We start from the raw sequence: 16,806 nt of genomic DNA, 5'->3' as shown, positions 1-16,806 counted from the left end.
AAAGGAGAACATTGAACAGCACGGTAGTGACATCACCAAATCTTGTGACACTACCAGTTACAGGGAGCAGTGCCCTTAGATGCATACTGCTATATGGTTCAAGGCACAGGAAGCACATCTTTCCATTCCATCTTGACATTCAAGATGAATGGGAAACATTCAGAGTACTTTTGCAACTATCCCAACCATCCATTACATCATAATACGCATAAACCAAAGCCTTGTAAAAATCTAAATGTTGTGTTTCATCTCATACTCACTGATATTCCACATCCCTGTTTTAGTGTATTCTTGAATTATCACTTCGGAATATTTAGACTTTCTTCATCATCCCTTAGTGGTTGCTAAGTTTAATGTATTTTTCCAGTCTCTTAAAGAATATACAGTACTTTATGTATTATATTAGACATGTGCTTCCAACATTTATACAATTTTTTTATCGTTCATTATTGGGGAAAGGTAATGTCACAAGGTTAAATAAAATCTGTATGATTTGCACTAGATACGTTATTCATTAGCTGACTTACCTTGCATATCTGGATGATGACACATATATAAGATAGACCACAGTAAGGTATTTGTGGTGGTATCTGTTCCAGCAATGAAAAGGTCACCAACAATGTAAAACAAGTATTCTGCGTTGAAACTGGTCTCAATCTGAGTCCTCTTTTCTTCATCTACATGAATAAGGTACATGTCAATGAAATCCTGGGGATTCTCAGGATCTAAGGAAACCTTATGTTCTTCAATTATCCTTTTCAGAAATACTGTGATATCAATCACAATTTGCCTGAGTTCCTTGAAGGGTCCAAAAGGTAGGTAGTACATCCAAGAGCACACATTAGTCAAGACAGCTTCACTGTTTAAACTGATTTCAAGGGCTCGTGACATGAAGTTCAACATGGTCCTAAACTCTTTATCCTCATAGTTGAAACGTTTACCAAAACTGATAGAACAGATAACATTGGAAACAGCATTATTGATAATCTGAAATGGGCTGAAGCCTTTATCACCGAATTTCAACAATTCTTCCCTCACATATTTGAACTCTTCAATGATTATGGGTTCCAGACTTAGTTTTCCCAGCCCAAAGTGCCTCAAAGTTGAATGAGAAAATCGTCTTTGCTGTCTCCATATGGGACCATAAGGTGCAAACACAATACCTAAAAAACAAAAGCAATAGAATACTTACTAAATTGGTTGTATAATGAAGGTTAGCAAAATGGAGGTACAAATTAAAGGTCACATGCAGTCAAATCCATTAGTAAACATTTTAGCATTACACTACTGTGCAAAAGTTTTAGGCTGAATTGAAACAATGCTATAAATTAAGAATGCTTTCAGAAAAATAAGTGTTAATAGTTTATTTTTATCAATTAACAAAATGGAAAGTGAATGAACAGAAGAGAAATACAAATCAAATTAATATTTGGTGTGACCACCCTTTGCCTTAAAAACAGCATCAATTCTTCTAGGTACACTTGAACACAGTTTTTGAAGAAACTCTGCAGGTAGGTTGTTCCAAACATCTTGGAGAACTAATCCACAGTTCTTCTGTGGATGTAGACTGCCTCAGATTTTTCTGTCTCTTCATGTAATCCAAGACACATTTGATGATGTTGAGATCAGGGCTTTGTGGGGGCCAAACTATCCCTTCCAGGACTCCTTGTTCTCCTTTAGGCGGAAGATAGTTCTTAAGGACATTGCCTGTATGCTTGGAATCATTGTCCTGCTGCAGAATTAATTTGGGGCCAATCACACGCCTCCTTGATAGTATGGCATAATGGATAAATATCTGTAAATGTCTGTATTTCTCAGCATTGAGGACACCATTTATCCTTTTTGTAAAGCGCTGCACAAACTCTTGGCGCTAAATAAAACCTGTATAATAATAAGTATAATAATTTATCCTGATCAAATCCCCAACTCTGTTCGCCAAAATACAGTCCCAAACAATGCAAGGCACCTCCAACATGCTTCACCCTTGCCTGTAGACACTCATTATTGTATTGCTTTCCAGCCCTTCAGTGAACAAACTGCCTCCTGCTACAGCCAAATATTTAACATTTTGACTAATTAGTCCAGAGCATCTGCTGCCATTTTCTGCACCCTAGTTCCTATGTTTTCATGCATAGTTGAGTCGCAAAGCCTTGTTTCCACGTCGGAGGTATGGCTTTTTTGGCTAGAATTCTTCTATAAAGACCACTTCTGGCCAGACTTCTCTGGACAGTAGATGGGTGTACCTAGGTCCCACTGGTTTTCCGCCAGTTCTGTGCTGATGGACACCTTCCGATGTCGAATGGAAGTAAGCATGATGTGTCTTTCATATATAGCATTAAAGCGGGATTCCGGCCGTAAAAAAAAAAAAAATAAATTCAAAGTCAGCAGCTACAAACACTGTAGCTGCTGACTTTAAATAAGTACTTACCTGTCCTGGGTGCCCACGATGTCGGCCACCCGAGGCCGACCTGTCCCTCGGCTCTCGGGTCCCGGCACCACCATCCTAGGTAAGGGAAACAGGCAGTGGAGCCTTGCGGCTTCACTGCCAGTTTCCTACTGCACACGTGCGAGCGGTGTGGCGCTCTGTGAATGGCCCCGTGGTGTTCTGGGAACACACACAGTTCCCAGAAGACAACGGGGCCGCTCACCGAGGAGCAGAAGACGCCGTGGAAAGGAAGAGGCAGATTAGGAAGACTGCCTAGCAACAAGGGTTTAGGTAAGTTTAAAAAATACATTTTTTTCAAATGTGTTTTTTTTATTTTTTTTTAAGATTTTTGGTGTATTTTTTTTTTTCAGGGTGGCCCTCCACTTTAAGTTTCCTTGGTCAACTACTGTATCTACAATCCTCAACGTTGCCTGTTTTTTGTGCTTCTTCTTTTCCTGGGAGAGACCTTGCTGATGCCATATATCGATCTTGTGTCTTGTTACTGTGCACAGTCTTGCCATGGTGTATGACCTGTGACATTAAACTGTCTTCCACAACCTCATCTTAGTAGCAGAGTTTGGCTGTTCCTCACCTAGTTTTAAGCCTCCTACACAGCTGTTTCTGTTTCGGTTAATGACTGTTTCAACCTACATATGAAATTGATGATCATTAGCACCCGCTTGGTATAATTGGTTAATCATACACCTGACTCTAATCCTAAAAAATCCTTGACTTTGTGCAAGTGTAGAAAGCATGCAAGTGTAAGAATTGATGCTGGTTTGAAGCTGAAGGGTAGTCACACCAAATATTGATTTGATTTAGATTTTTCTTCTGTTCGCTAAATTTGCATTTTGTGGAAAAAAAATGTATTCTGTAAGGCTAATTGTGTATGTGGCTGAAAGTGAAAGAACTTTAGTGCTGACATTATGAAAATAAATGCTTAGTTTTTGTAAATACACTTTATTCAATTATGATTGTGTAAAGGAAAGTGGAACTCTTCTTTTTCAACTGACATCTGATTACCCACTAAACTCTAAATCTGCTGTATGACAATATTGACTTATTGGCCAGTAAAGCATGGAGGTGACACAGGAGTGTACACATTTTTTTGTTTACAAACTATTTTTATTGGGTACAAAAAAGTGGTACAAAAAGTATTTGTCATGGGGGGAGGAGCTGTTGACCAAGATGGCCACTTAGGTAGATCGTGGACTGACATGCTGCAAACACTGGGCGTCTGACGTCTATACAGCCGGTGCTTGCTTTTGATATGCCGCCGGCTTCCTTTTGAGCAATCCCCCTCTTACCTATCCAGCTGAATTGCAACAGAACAGGGGTGGCAGCGAGAGCGGTAGAGGCGGCATCCGAGATTCATAGGAGCGGAGACCTGTGAGAGACACAACGGGAAATAAGCCTGTGGAGTGCCGGGAGTTCCCTCGAGAACGGGGCAGGAGACAGCGGATGCGGGGAGGCGGGAGCCTCTGTAGGTCTGCGGAAGCGGAAAGGCAGTGGTCCTCGCTTGAGAGCGTCCTCTCCGGCAGAATCATCAAGAACGAAACGGCAGAGAGCAGACGGACCCGGGATCTCCAAAGCATAAAGGTCAGCCGCCTCACTACTAAACTACTAAACTACTGAATGTCACAGCACACAGATCGGAGCTGCAGGAAGGATACAGGAGCGGTATAAAATCCTGTTTTTCCTTGTTTCTTATGTCATCTTTTGAAATATTCTGATGCTTTGAAACCCTTGTAACATACTAAGGACCTAAGGGATATAGCTCCTAAATAAATCAAATACATAAAGGGAGGAAGGAAGGGAGAAAAAGAAAGAAAGGGGAAGGAGAAAGGAAGAAAAGGAAAAGGAAGGGGAAAGTAAAAAAAAAAGGGAAGGAAAATCCTACAGCTGTTTGTACAGATTGATACACATTTCAGAGGTAAATAAACATAAACCGCTGAATTAAAGGGACCACAAAGCAAGTAGCAGGTAACAGACAACAGGATTCCTTTAATACCCTTCTGCCTCCTCTTTTCCTTTATTCCCCTAATGCAAAAGTAAAAGAAAATCAAAAGAAAGAATTGATAAAAAGGCAAAAAAAAAAAAAAAGCGTGAAGAGAGTGAAGGTAAAAGAGTAAAGAAGGAAAGAGAGGAAGAGGGGATAAGCAAGAAGAGGAAAGAAAGGGAAAAGAAAGAAGCATGGCCCCTAAGAAGAGCAGTAAGACACCGCAAGCTCAAAAAGGTAAAAAGGACAAAACAGAAGGCATTAACAAAAGCACTACAGGGGTACAACCAACACAAACAACTGATATTAAGGAATTTTTTCAACAGTTACAGCTACAGCTACATTCCCCTCAAGTAACTCAGATACTACAAACATCACATGATCTGTCAAATATAGCGGAACCAATAGAAACATCTAGATCATCAGGGGAAGAGCAATTAAATCACCCCAGAAATAGTTCACTAATGGACACAACAGGGTCTTCAAATGAACAAAAGGAGGAAGATAAAGAAAAATGGGATACAAGAGCATACATCCGTTCGCTTCCAACTAGGGCAGATATGGATCAATATGTACATAGGCTGGAAAAATCATATAAAGAGGAGATTCAAGAGCTTAAAATATCTACAAAAAATACGCAAGAAAAGACGGACATAATAGATAAGAGAGTGTTAAAAACGGAACAGGAACTGTTAAAAATAAAAGAAAAAATGCAGAAGCAAGGAATCCAACTAAAGCAAGTAATAAATAACTTAGATGAACAGGAGAATAGAAGCAGAAGATCCAACATAAGAATTAGAGGTTTAAAAGAGACAGTGGGCCCAAAAGAGCTTATAACAACACTACAAAAAATATTCCAGGAAATTACCCAGAACATTGATATAAAAGATTTAATTATTGAACGAGCACACCGGGTAGCAGGAATAAGGAAACCAGATATAAATAAACCTCGAGATGTTATCTGCAAAATGCATTATGCTCATATCAAGGATAAAGTTATGCTTGCAGCCCGCCAAAGTAAGAATATCCAATTTGAAAGAGGACCTCTCCTGTTCTTTCAAGATATATCAAAATATACACTGGATCGCAGAAGAGCACTAAGGCCCTTGGTGGAGCAACTAATAAAAAATAATATTCATTATAGATGGAAATTTCCATTTCAGTTGCAAATTCAAAAGGAAGGACAGACCATTTCATTCAGAGATCTGGAGGACTTAGCGGAATTTTTAGCGGTTCTAGAAATTTCAGAGCTAGCATTACCGGACTGGTCCATAAAATATATGCAAACATTTAAGAAACTATAAGTGGGCCTCTGAGAGGGAGGGGGGAGGGAGGGGGGAGGGGGGATGAGATGAAAGGATGGGGAAACGGGGTATAATAATTGGATAATTCGGAATATGGAGGTAAAATTGAAACGTGGTATGGGGGTGGGTTTTTTTTTTTCTCTCTCCTTACATAACACAGAGGAGATAATATCTTTTTTTTTTTTATGTTATAAGCAGTTGTTTGCAGTAAGAGATATGTAATGTACACACAGGTAGATAATGATTTTTATAAGTCTATGCACTAAGTGATATGAAAAGGTAATTATGAACGCAGATGGTACACAGTAAACAGTAGCACAGGATGGGTTCTTTTTTTTTTCTCTCTCTCTCTCCTTACACAACACAGAGGAGATAATATTTATTTTTATGTTGTTCGCACTAAAAGATAGGTAATATACACATAGGTAGATAATGATTTTTATAAGTTTATATATTAAGTGATATGAAAAGGTAATTATGAACACAGAAACAGTAGCACAGGATGGGGGTTTTTTCTTTTGTGTTTTTTTTTTTTTTTTCTCCTTCACATAGAGGAGATAATATTTTTTATGTGCTGTTTGCACCAAGACATATAATTGAAAGAGTAAATACACATCTATTTTTTTTTTTTTTTTAATAATAACACCGGGAAGATAAAATTTATATGTATGTTATATCATACTGGGATATATGAAATGTTTTTGAAGGTAATGATATCTGTAAGTTTTATTATGTAATTATTTTGAAATATGTTAGTTTTATGCACAAGGTGACATGAAAGGGCAAATATGAATTAAAGAAGGAGCGTAGGGTGTTTTCCCCTTTTTTTTTTTTTTTTTTTTTTTTAGTATAGAAGAAATAATTATATCATAACTATATTTGCACGTTTCCCCTCGGACAAAAATTTATATCACGAAATAATAAGGTTAAAAGGATAAATAATGTATTTGGGAAGTATTATAGTGATCCCCCCCCCTTTACACCCCTCCCCAAGGAAAGAGAGGGAAGGAAGGAAAAAAGAGAGTTAAAGAAAATAGAGGCGAAAGGGACCCAAAATAAGAGAAAGACAAAAGAAATGGTAAAATGCAGCAGGAGGTCAGCGATCGAGAGGCGACCCTTGGTCATCAGACTCAAAACCCCCCATAGTAGGGAACTTACTTAGATAGTAAGAAAGACTTTTTTTTTTAGTCAAATAGATTTAGGATAGAGTGTGTGAGGGGAGCGTGAGTGCGGGTTGTTTTGTTTTTTTTTTTCCGAGGGTGAGTTTTTTTTTGTTTTTTTTGTTTTTTTCTCTCTTCTTATTGGCCCCACTGGTCCTAAGATATGAAAATATGCTCTTATAATATCAGAGGTCTTAACTCAGCAACAAAAAGGTCACAGGTTCTGTATTCTCTTCATAAACAAAAAGTTGGGGTAATCTTTTTCCAGGAGACACATTTCCGTACGGACCACGTCCCGAATTTACAAAATAGATTCTACACTACTTGGTATCATGACTCCTATAGGTACTCAAAATCAAAAGGTGTTTCTATAGCAATACATAAAACAATACCTCACCAGGTACTGGAAGTATGGCATAATAAGGATGGAAGAGCAATACTACTCAAACTTATTATATATGGCAAAAAGTATACATTTATTAATATATATTTACCTAATCAAGGAAAACATAAAGTAGGAACACAAATGTTGACACAGCTTATGGAAAAAGCTGAGGGGATAATAATAATCAGAGGAGACTTTAATTTTGTCCTTGATAGGGAAATGGATACTACAGCACCTTCAATAATACAGATGGGCAGGGAGAAAATTTTTTTTTTAGAAATGTTAGCAAAATATCAGCTGATTGATATATGGAGGGTACTACACCCAACAGAAAAGGATTTCACATTCCACTCAAAAGTTCATGAGACATACCATAGACTGGACTTTTTTTTGATAAACCAAATGGGGATGGCGGTAACTTTATCTACCGAAATAGGCAGTTCGTTATGGTCAGATCATGCACCAGTATTTTTGGTTTTGGACCTGCTTAAAGGTAACAATAATAAGGGGAATGGGAAGCTTAATGATAACCTGCTGCATGATGAGACATGATCACAGAGAGGATACTACATCTTTACTGATCAAGTGGGAAACATTAAAATGTGTAATCCGAGGCCTTTTTATAAAACACGGGGCTAGATTGGAAAAACTAAAAGGCAATAGAATAACTCAATTATTAAAAGAAATACCCAAAATAGAAGCTCAACATAAACAAAATCCAGTGCGTGAAATATTAATAGAGTTAACGGAAATGAAAACAGAACTAAAAACTTTGATAAATGAGCAAACTCTACGTATAAGAGACAGTAACCGTGCCCTATACTATCAACAGGGTAATAAACCAAGTAAACTTCTCGCAAGAGCTTTGCACCATCGGGGCAATATACAGCCTATTGTCAAGATTAAGTCAGAAAAAGGAGATATGAGATACGACCCAAAGGAGATATTGAAGGAGTTTCAGACTTTTTACACGAAACTATATAATATTCCTAACTATGTCACGAATAGTGATTCAGAGGGAATCCAACAAAGTATAGAACATTACGTGAGAGAAACAGCACTCCCTGTAATAGCTCCGACAGATAGGGTACAATTAGATCAGGACTTCTCAGAGATAGAAATACAAACTGTAATTGATGCATTAGTACCGGGGAAAAGTCCAGGCCCTGATGGCTTTACCCCAAGATTCTATAAAATATTTAAAGAAGAACTCGTCCCCATTATGAAGCAGACATTCAATGCAATATCCACATCACTGCCCTTTGTCCCACAAAGCATGCAGGCCTATATTTCACTTATACCCAAACCAGAGAAGGATCATACTCTGTGGAAATTATAGACCAATATCTCTAACAAACATCGACCTGAGATTGTATGCTTAAATAATTGCCAATAGACTCGCCCCATTAATGCCGGTATACATACACTTAGATCAGGTAGGTTTTATAGAGGGAAGAGAAGCAAGAGATAACACTCTAAAAACACTTACATTAGTGGAACACGCACAAAGGGGCTCCATCCCATCCTGCCTATTAGCGATTGATGCTGAGAAAGCATTCGACAGGGTGGGATGGAGCTTCCTTAGAGAGATCTTAGTACAGTGGGGATTGGGTCCCATACTTTTGGATAAAATAATGGCTTTATATAAGAATCCAACAGCTAAGATACGGGCGAATAGCGATCTATCGGAGGTAGTCCCTATAACAAATGGATGCATTACGTAATTTCAAAGTAAGCTATAGTAAATCTGAAGCTCTGAATATTAATTTACCAAGCGCTATGGTGGAACTCCTTAAAAAAGATTTCTCATTCAAATGGCAAGAGAACGCAACTAAATACTTGGGTACCTATATCCCTACTGATCTTGACAAATTACAGGAGTATAATTACGCCCCAATGGTGCAAAAAACTATGAGAACGTTACAACGATATGAAAAGGGGATGTTCTCCTGGATGGGTAGAATAAGTATAGTAAAGATGGATATACTGCCCAAAATATTATATATTCTTCAAGCAATACCCATTATTCCTTCAACAAATACTCTGGAAAAATTGAATAGATTAATAGGAAAATTTATCTGGGGAGGCAAGACCCCCAGAATTAAAAAAACGGTGTTAAATAAAACAAAAGAAAATGGGGGCCTCGCCCTTCCAGATATAGATATGTATCTCAGAGCAATAATGATAACCAGATAAGTAGATTGGTTTCACAACAGAGATAATAAACAGTGGGTGAAGCTTGAAGAAGAGATTACGGCTCTTAAGTTAAAATCCCTTCCCTGGATTAAAAGAGCGCAAAGACACCGGAGAGGGAGATGCCCTTTCTAGTGGTATCAACATTAAAAGCTTAGGATACTATAATAAAAAGAGGGAGCGGATCTACTTATAGAGGCCCTATGACCCCATTATTTAGCAACCCAGAGTTTCCACTGACACTTGAATCTAAAACATTTCTTAAATGGAAAAGAAGTGGGGACACTAGGATAGTGGAAACGATGGAAGGGAATAAACTCCTCCCATTGGAAAAGTTGGGGGTAGAACATAAAAATAAATGGATGCAGTATGGTCTGCTCCAGCGGTATATAGAATCTTTAACAAAAGAGTCCATAATAGATAGGCCTTTGACAAATTTAGAAAAAATTTTCTTGCAAGAATTTAGACCCACCCACGTCTTATCTAAGATTTATAAATACATAATCTCAGAAAATAATAGACAGACGTTACCATATGTTAAAAAATGGGAACTAGAGATTGGAATAGAATTTCCCAGGGAAACATGGGGAAAGGCAATTATAGCGACTCATAAACTCTCAATATCGGCTAAACATCTGGAAAGAAATGACAAAATCTTAGCCAGATGGTATAGATGCCCTGTGGACTTACATAAAATGAATCCGGATAATACAGACACCTGCTGGAGGTGTCATTTAGCTCAGGGTACAATGTCACATATTTGGTACTATTGCTCAGTAATCCAACCATTCTGGCAAAAAATATTTGAGATCTTTAGAGCATTGACCGGGACCAAACTGTATCCAGAAATACAAGTGGCAGTATTATCTATGATTCCAGGATCAATAAAAAATATAAAAAAGGGAATTTTGAAATATTTTCTGACAGCGGCACGAACTGTTATAGCAAGAAAATGGAAAAATACACTTGCACCGTCTGTTATTGAATGGGAATGTGAGATGACGGAGATGCGTGCCCTGGAGGAAAGAATGATGATAGAAGAAGGGTTAAAAAACAAACATTAAACATATGGGCTAGATGGGAGGAGTTAATTCCTGCCAGTTTTCAGGACCGCTTGCATGATTTCAGTTGATTCATGAGGCGGCACGGGGCACATTTTGCTGCGGTTTTATCTGCAGTCACTACCAAAGATCAAGTAATTGCATGAGGATATCTTAGGCAAGAATATAAAGCATGCTTCTAAGGACTGACAGGAAATCCCTGTCACCACGTAGCCTTTTCAACTTGACCTGGCAAAACAGTACTTGTGTATGCATGTTCTACAACAGCACTAATTCTCCTGTAGTCAAACCACTCAGCATTGTCACCTTGTGCAGCGTTTGTAGCCGCTAGAGTACAGGGCTGCATGCTTGCTGTGTTATTACTGATAACCCTCCATGTCATGCTTGTCAGCAGCAGGACACACCATGCTCCAACCAGAGACATAATTGACAATATTGTTATGTCCACATATCCTATAGTGAGGGGCTACTGTGGATCTGCAGGGCTTTCTGGGTTCCTGATTACCAACATTGTCACCAAAGGCACACTGAAGCTGCACATGGGCACACTGAAGCTGCAAATGGGCACAGTGAGGCTGCAAATTGGCACAGTGAGGCTTCAGATGGGCATTGTTGACCCTCTTTTCCACTTACAGTAGCTGCTGCGTTTCCCACCCTAGACTATACTCGAGTCAATAAGTTTTCCCAATTTTTTGTGGTACAATTAGGTGCCTCAGCTTATACTCAAGTATATACGGGTATATTGTTCTTCGGACTCCGATTCTTGGTAATGTAATTCAGGGTTGAAAAAGAGATTGGAAAGGTTAAGCCATGGGTGCCATTTTTTATTATAAAAATGATTAGTATTCTGTAGTGTGTGGAATATTTTTTCCATAAGATTAATATTGTTGATTCTGTTTTTTAAATGTGTTAGAGGAACCGATGAGGATTTCCAATGGAATGCTATCAACCAGTGTATTGCTACACATATTGTATGGATCCGTCTCATATTATGAATGGTGAGTCCAATGATAGGGGAAAATAGGACACAGTTGTGGAGAGTGAGGTTTATACTACTATCTGAAATTTTGGAAGCAAATGTTTCTAGTTGCTTCCATATCTGTGTAGGAATGTACAAATTTAAACCAGGAAACAATATTTCTAATAATCAGGAGGCACCGTGTGAATCACAAGACTGGCTAAACAGAATTACAAGTAAAACAGTTATATATATATGTATTTCATCTGAATATTTAGCAATTTGCTGCATTGATATAAGTATGTGGAAGTTTTTGCTGAAATTATGCTCTGCCTTACAAAGCCTTAATAAAAAAGTTACACTGTGTACTTCTATGTGAAATAGCCACATACAGTAGCAATCTACCATTATAATTTTAGACAACAATATAATACTTTCTACTTTAAGGCTGGGTTCACACTGCTGCGGTGGCAGACATCGCATGTGATTCGCAGCGCACTGCTGTTCACATCACATGCGATGTCTGTGCTGTGCGATATCAGCCATACAGATAGTATGGCTGATATCGCACCGCATTCGGTCCAAACTCGCACAGGACCCTTTTTTTTGTTCGGACCAAAATCGGATCGCATGGGTGTTCACACCTATGCGATCCGAAAATGTCCGAATTGTCAGTTCGCATTGCGATATGCGGGCTGAACTGGGGGTGTCATTAACATTGTATGACACTCCCCAGCAGTTCGCATATGGCAGTGTGAACTGCCGTGCGAGTTGGTGCGATGTGGGAACCCGCAGTAAATTCGCTGCGTTCCCGCACCGCAGCAGTGTAAACCCAGCCTTAAGGGGGCCCTATGCCTATAAACGACACAATCAAATGCAACATTTCATTTTTCCATACAATTTGTTCTATAAAGAACTATATGTCAGTTGGAATTATATGTGAAATTCACTATGTATCGTATAACAGTTTTTAAAGTGGTTGTAAAGGCATAATGTTTTTTATCCTAATGCATTCGATGCATTAAGATAAAAAACCTTCTGTATGCAGCAGCCCTACTCAGCCCCCCCAATACTTACCTGAGTTTTTTTTTTTTTTTAAATAACAAACCTGTTATTCTTGCCCTTATGTGCAGTTGGTTTTGCACAGAGCAGCCCAGATCCTCCTCTTCTCGGGTCCCTCTTCGGCACTCCTGGTCCCTCCCCCTGTCACATGCCCCCACAGCAAGTGGCTTGCTATGGGGTCACTCGAGCCGAGCCGCAGCTCTGTGTGTTCATTCAGACATGGAGCCGCAGTTTGTCCCGTCCCCTCTCTCTCCTGATTGGCTAACTGACTTTGATTGATAGCAGTGGGACCCAATGGCGCCACTGCTGTGTCTCAGCCAATCAGGAGGGAGAGTCCCGAACTGCTGAGGCACTTGTGCACATCGCTGCACAGAGATGGGCTCAGGTAAGTATTAAAGGGGCTGAGGGGGGATGTTACACACGGAAGGTTTTTTTTGTATCTTAATGCATAGAATGCATTAAGATAAAAAACCTTCTGCCTTTACAACCACTTTAAGGCCTGGTTGACACCTATGCAGGTTGCAGTTTGCATATTCCAGGTGCATTTTGCCTTTTTCAATACACATTTTTGATCCATTGAAGTCTATGGAACCAAAAACCAGAAGAAAATCCCTGGCCCGTTCCATAAAATGCACAGATGTGAACTACATCCATGGGAAACCATGTTAAATGGACTGTAGTGTGTTTCTGCAAAACTGAAAACACACTAAAAAATGCATAGGTGTGAACCGGGCCTTAATTATTCCACGTTTCAGATATCATGTTTGTCTGGGCAACTTTGATGTGTTGATAAGCATCCAAGCACTTTGTAACATTATTTTGTTGCATTGGCTGCTTGACTAGTAGGCTTTTATGCTAATGTACCTACCTATTATAATCAGGCACACATTAGCTTAGTTTGAGTGGCATCTGATAACCTTTGCATGCTATTTATTTTTAGAAAAATTACTGTTACTGTAATAGTAACACATACTGTACTTATGCATAAGATGTTGCTTACACTTACAACTTTAATAAAGGAATTAGAATTAAATGTCTAGTACAAATACATTTTGAATGCAGCACTACGAAAATGAATGAATCGAATGTCTTTAATGTATGATACCTGTGTACGCATTTACATTGGGTGATTATCATCATGTACGGTTATATTTGCAATGTGTGTTACTAAAGACCACTGTTATAATCCTGATGATAGAAATGGTCATGCTTTTTTAATCCATTGTTATGATACCCCTTTTGAGGACTTTGTATGTCATCCACCTTTCTATGTTGTGCGCTGTATCTAAGATATGATGTTATGATGGGATCTTTTATATCTCTAAGTTTACTTTTAAAAATGTACATAGCAGTATGTTTACACCTAACACTAATTTACTGCATGTCACACTGGGGTTGATTTACTAAAACTGGAGAGTGCAAAATCTGGTGCAGCTCTGCATAGAAACCAATCAGCTTCCAGGTTTTTTTTGTCAAAGCTTATTTGAACAGGTTGGAAGCTGATTGGCTACCATGCACAGCTGCAGCAGATTTTGCACTCTTCGGTTTTAGTAAGAGTCTTATTTTTATCTTTCCAAACTTTAATAAGAGGTAGAGTCAGTAGGTTTATTTTATACAGAAATTCATGCTGTTCAGTATGCAAGATTTGCAAACAGTGTAGGTGGAGCAGTTCAAGTCTAAAGGACACACATAGTGAAAAACATGAACCTTATGGTTCTTAATATCGCTTTCATCTAATCTACATGATAACTGACTCTTGTCTTCAAGCACTAATATACACCCAGTTGTTCTGGACTCTTTCCAGCATCTGACCTTTGCAAAAAAAATTAAAAATAACAGGTCCGTACTAAATTTTGTACCTGTGCATTTATTTGACTTTTCAAAGCATTAACGTAGAATTTAAAGTCTTTCACAGCAAAGACTATTAAAGATTTGGTTATATTACAAAGCCATATATCTGAACAGGGGGACTCTTTTTAAATTTGATAAGGTCTGGGGGGATGTATGGCTTCATCTCTCAATGTAACAGATTCATTTTCACCCTTGTTTGCAGTTTTCTTTTATGTCCTATGAGCGGTTACGATACGCATCTCATGGCCTTTAACTACTTCCCGCCCGTCGGCCATGAAATGTTGGCTGGGCGGCGCGGCTCTCGCTCCGGGTGGACGTCATATGATGGCCCTCCAGAACGACCACTCTCGCGCGCCCGTGAGAGCGCGTATCGCGGCGATCGGTGGTGCGGTGTGTCAGTCTGACAGACTGCTACACCAATCTCAGTAAAAAGCCTCTGACGGAGGCTCTTTACCACGTGATCAGCCGTGTCCAATCACGGCTGATCACGATGTAAACAGGAGGAGTCGTTGATCGGCTTTTCCTCACTCACGTCTGTCAGACGTGAGTAGAGGAGAACTGATCGGCTGCTCTCCTGACGGGGGTCTGTGCTGATTGTTTATCAGCTCAGACCCCCCTCGGATGCCCACCCAGGACCACCAGGATGCCACCAGAACCACCAGGGATGCCACCACACTGGACCACCAGGTATGCCACCCTAGACCACCAGGGAAATGCCAATCAGTGCCCAGGCAGCTGCCAATCAGTGCCCATCCCCAATGCCTGCCAGTGCCATCAGTGATGCCTATCAATGCCATCTATCAGTGCCGCATATCAGTGGCACGTATCAGTGCCCACACAAGTACCCATCAGTGCAGCCTTTCAGTGCCCATCAGTGTCACCTATTAGTGCCCACCAGTGCCAACCATGAGTGCTGCCTATCAATGCCCATTAGTGCTGCATATCAGTGCCACCCATCAGTGCCACCTAACCGCGCCCTTGGGTGCCCATCGTCAGTGCCCATCAGTGCCACCTCATTAGTGCCACCTTATCAGTGCCCGTCAGTGCTGTCTTATCAGTGCCCATCAGTGAAGGAGAAAACGTACTTATTTACAAAATTTTATAACAGAAACAAAAGAAAAATTTTAGGTCTTAATGTCAAAATGATAGCATGACCGCGCAATTGTCATTTAAACAGCGACAGTGCTGAAAGCTGAAAATTGGCTTGGGCAGGAAGAGGGTGTAAATGCCCTATATTGAAGTGGTTAATGGAGTGGGTGAATAGGCCTTCTGTGCTAAATGTATGGTGGGTTTTGTATCTCATATAGTTTGGTGTTGGTGAATGGCTGGAAAACTGACCCCTTTCCGGTTCTCTCTGGGGTCAGACAAGGCTGCCCTCTCTCACCTCTGCTTTTTGTTTGCTGTATAGAGCTCTTCACCCGAAGCATCGGACGGAGCCCAGAGATCAGGGACCGCAGAGACCACACCAGGATCGGACAGACGGGAGGTCAAGTGCTCACTCTACATGGACGACGTGACATGTTCTGTGCCGATCGGTGCTCCATCGACACACTCGTTTTTCCTCCTGCCTCTTTGGAGGTCCCTTGGATGGGACAAATGGGACAGTTCCATCCCCTACAACTAGGACACTCCTTGGTATTACTTGGATGCTTTTAAGTTTATCAAGGAGCTGGGGATCCATGGAGTCAAGCCCGACTTGTGGAAGCCAAAAACTATCCACAAGTTGATTAGAGCATCAGACATTGTTGAGACTGTTCCAGGCCTCCCTTCAGCCACTTGCAAAGTGGTCTGGAGGAATGTTTCTTCAAAGAGACTCACCAACAGGCACAAAGATCTGACATGGATGGCAATCCAAGGGGGATTGCCGCTCGGCACATTCATGCATGCCAGAAACCTGTGCAGATACAGGCACTGCCCTTTGTGTATCCTCAAGGAGGAAACTGCTTTGCACGTTTTCTGGGAGTACCCCTTTGCATAGGGCCTGTTGAGGGCCTTGGAACCTGAACTTAAAGACTTTGTGCCACAGACTGCAATCACACACTTCGGTGTGTTGAACGGACTCTTCTTTGGAACTCATTCACAGGAGGACATTGACAGCGCCTGGCGGGTGCTGGAGAGGATGTCCATTGAGGACTGTCGCAGACTGGTCCACAGTCTGCTCAGAGACTATAACTTGATGGACTTTAAGGAGGAAGAGGAGGCCTGAAGATTTCCCCTTCCCCCCTGTGTATCCTTTGGCAGTTCAATAAAGCTTCAGGCCTGTGAACTCTTTTTCCACCTCCCCTATCCCCCCTTCCTATCCCCATCACACACGTTGCCTGTTGAAATGCAATTTGACTGAAACGGTATAGGACTTGCTAGTAACATGCTTTTAGTTAATGCTTTCAGGGTAATGCGGCATCATTCAT

The 16,806-nt window shown here is 40.2% G+C and overlaps 1 protein-coding gene across 1 annotated transcript in view; it reads right to left on the bottom strand.

The window, feature by feature from the left end:
• CYP2U1 (cytochrome P450 family 2 subfamily U member 1) overlaps window positions 1–16,806 on the bottom strand; it is a 60,254-nt gene that overhangs the window by 18,964 nt on the left and 24,484 nt on the right. The window contains exon 2 of the mRNA XM_073602069.1: window positions 528–1,163. Coding sequence (XP_073458170.1) covers window positions 528–1,163 — 636 coding nt within the window. The remainder of the gene's footprint in view (window positions 1–527; window positions 1,164–16,806) is intronic.

The sequence above is a fragment of the Aquarana catesbeiana genome, linkage group LG01, assembly GCF_042186555.1.
Source record: "Aquarana catesbeiana isolate 2022-GZ linkage group LG01, ASM4218655v1, whole genome shotgun sequence".
Taxonomy (NCBI): domain Eukaryota; kingdom Metazoa; phylum Chordata; class Amphibia; order Anura; family Ranidae; genus Aquarana; species Aquarana catesbeiana.
This window is presented reverse-complemented; position numbering and strand designations above follow the sequence as displayed.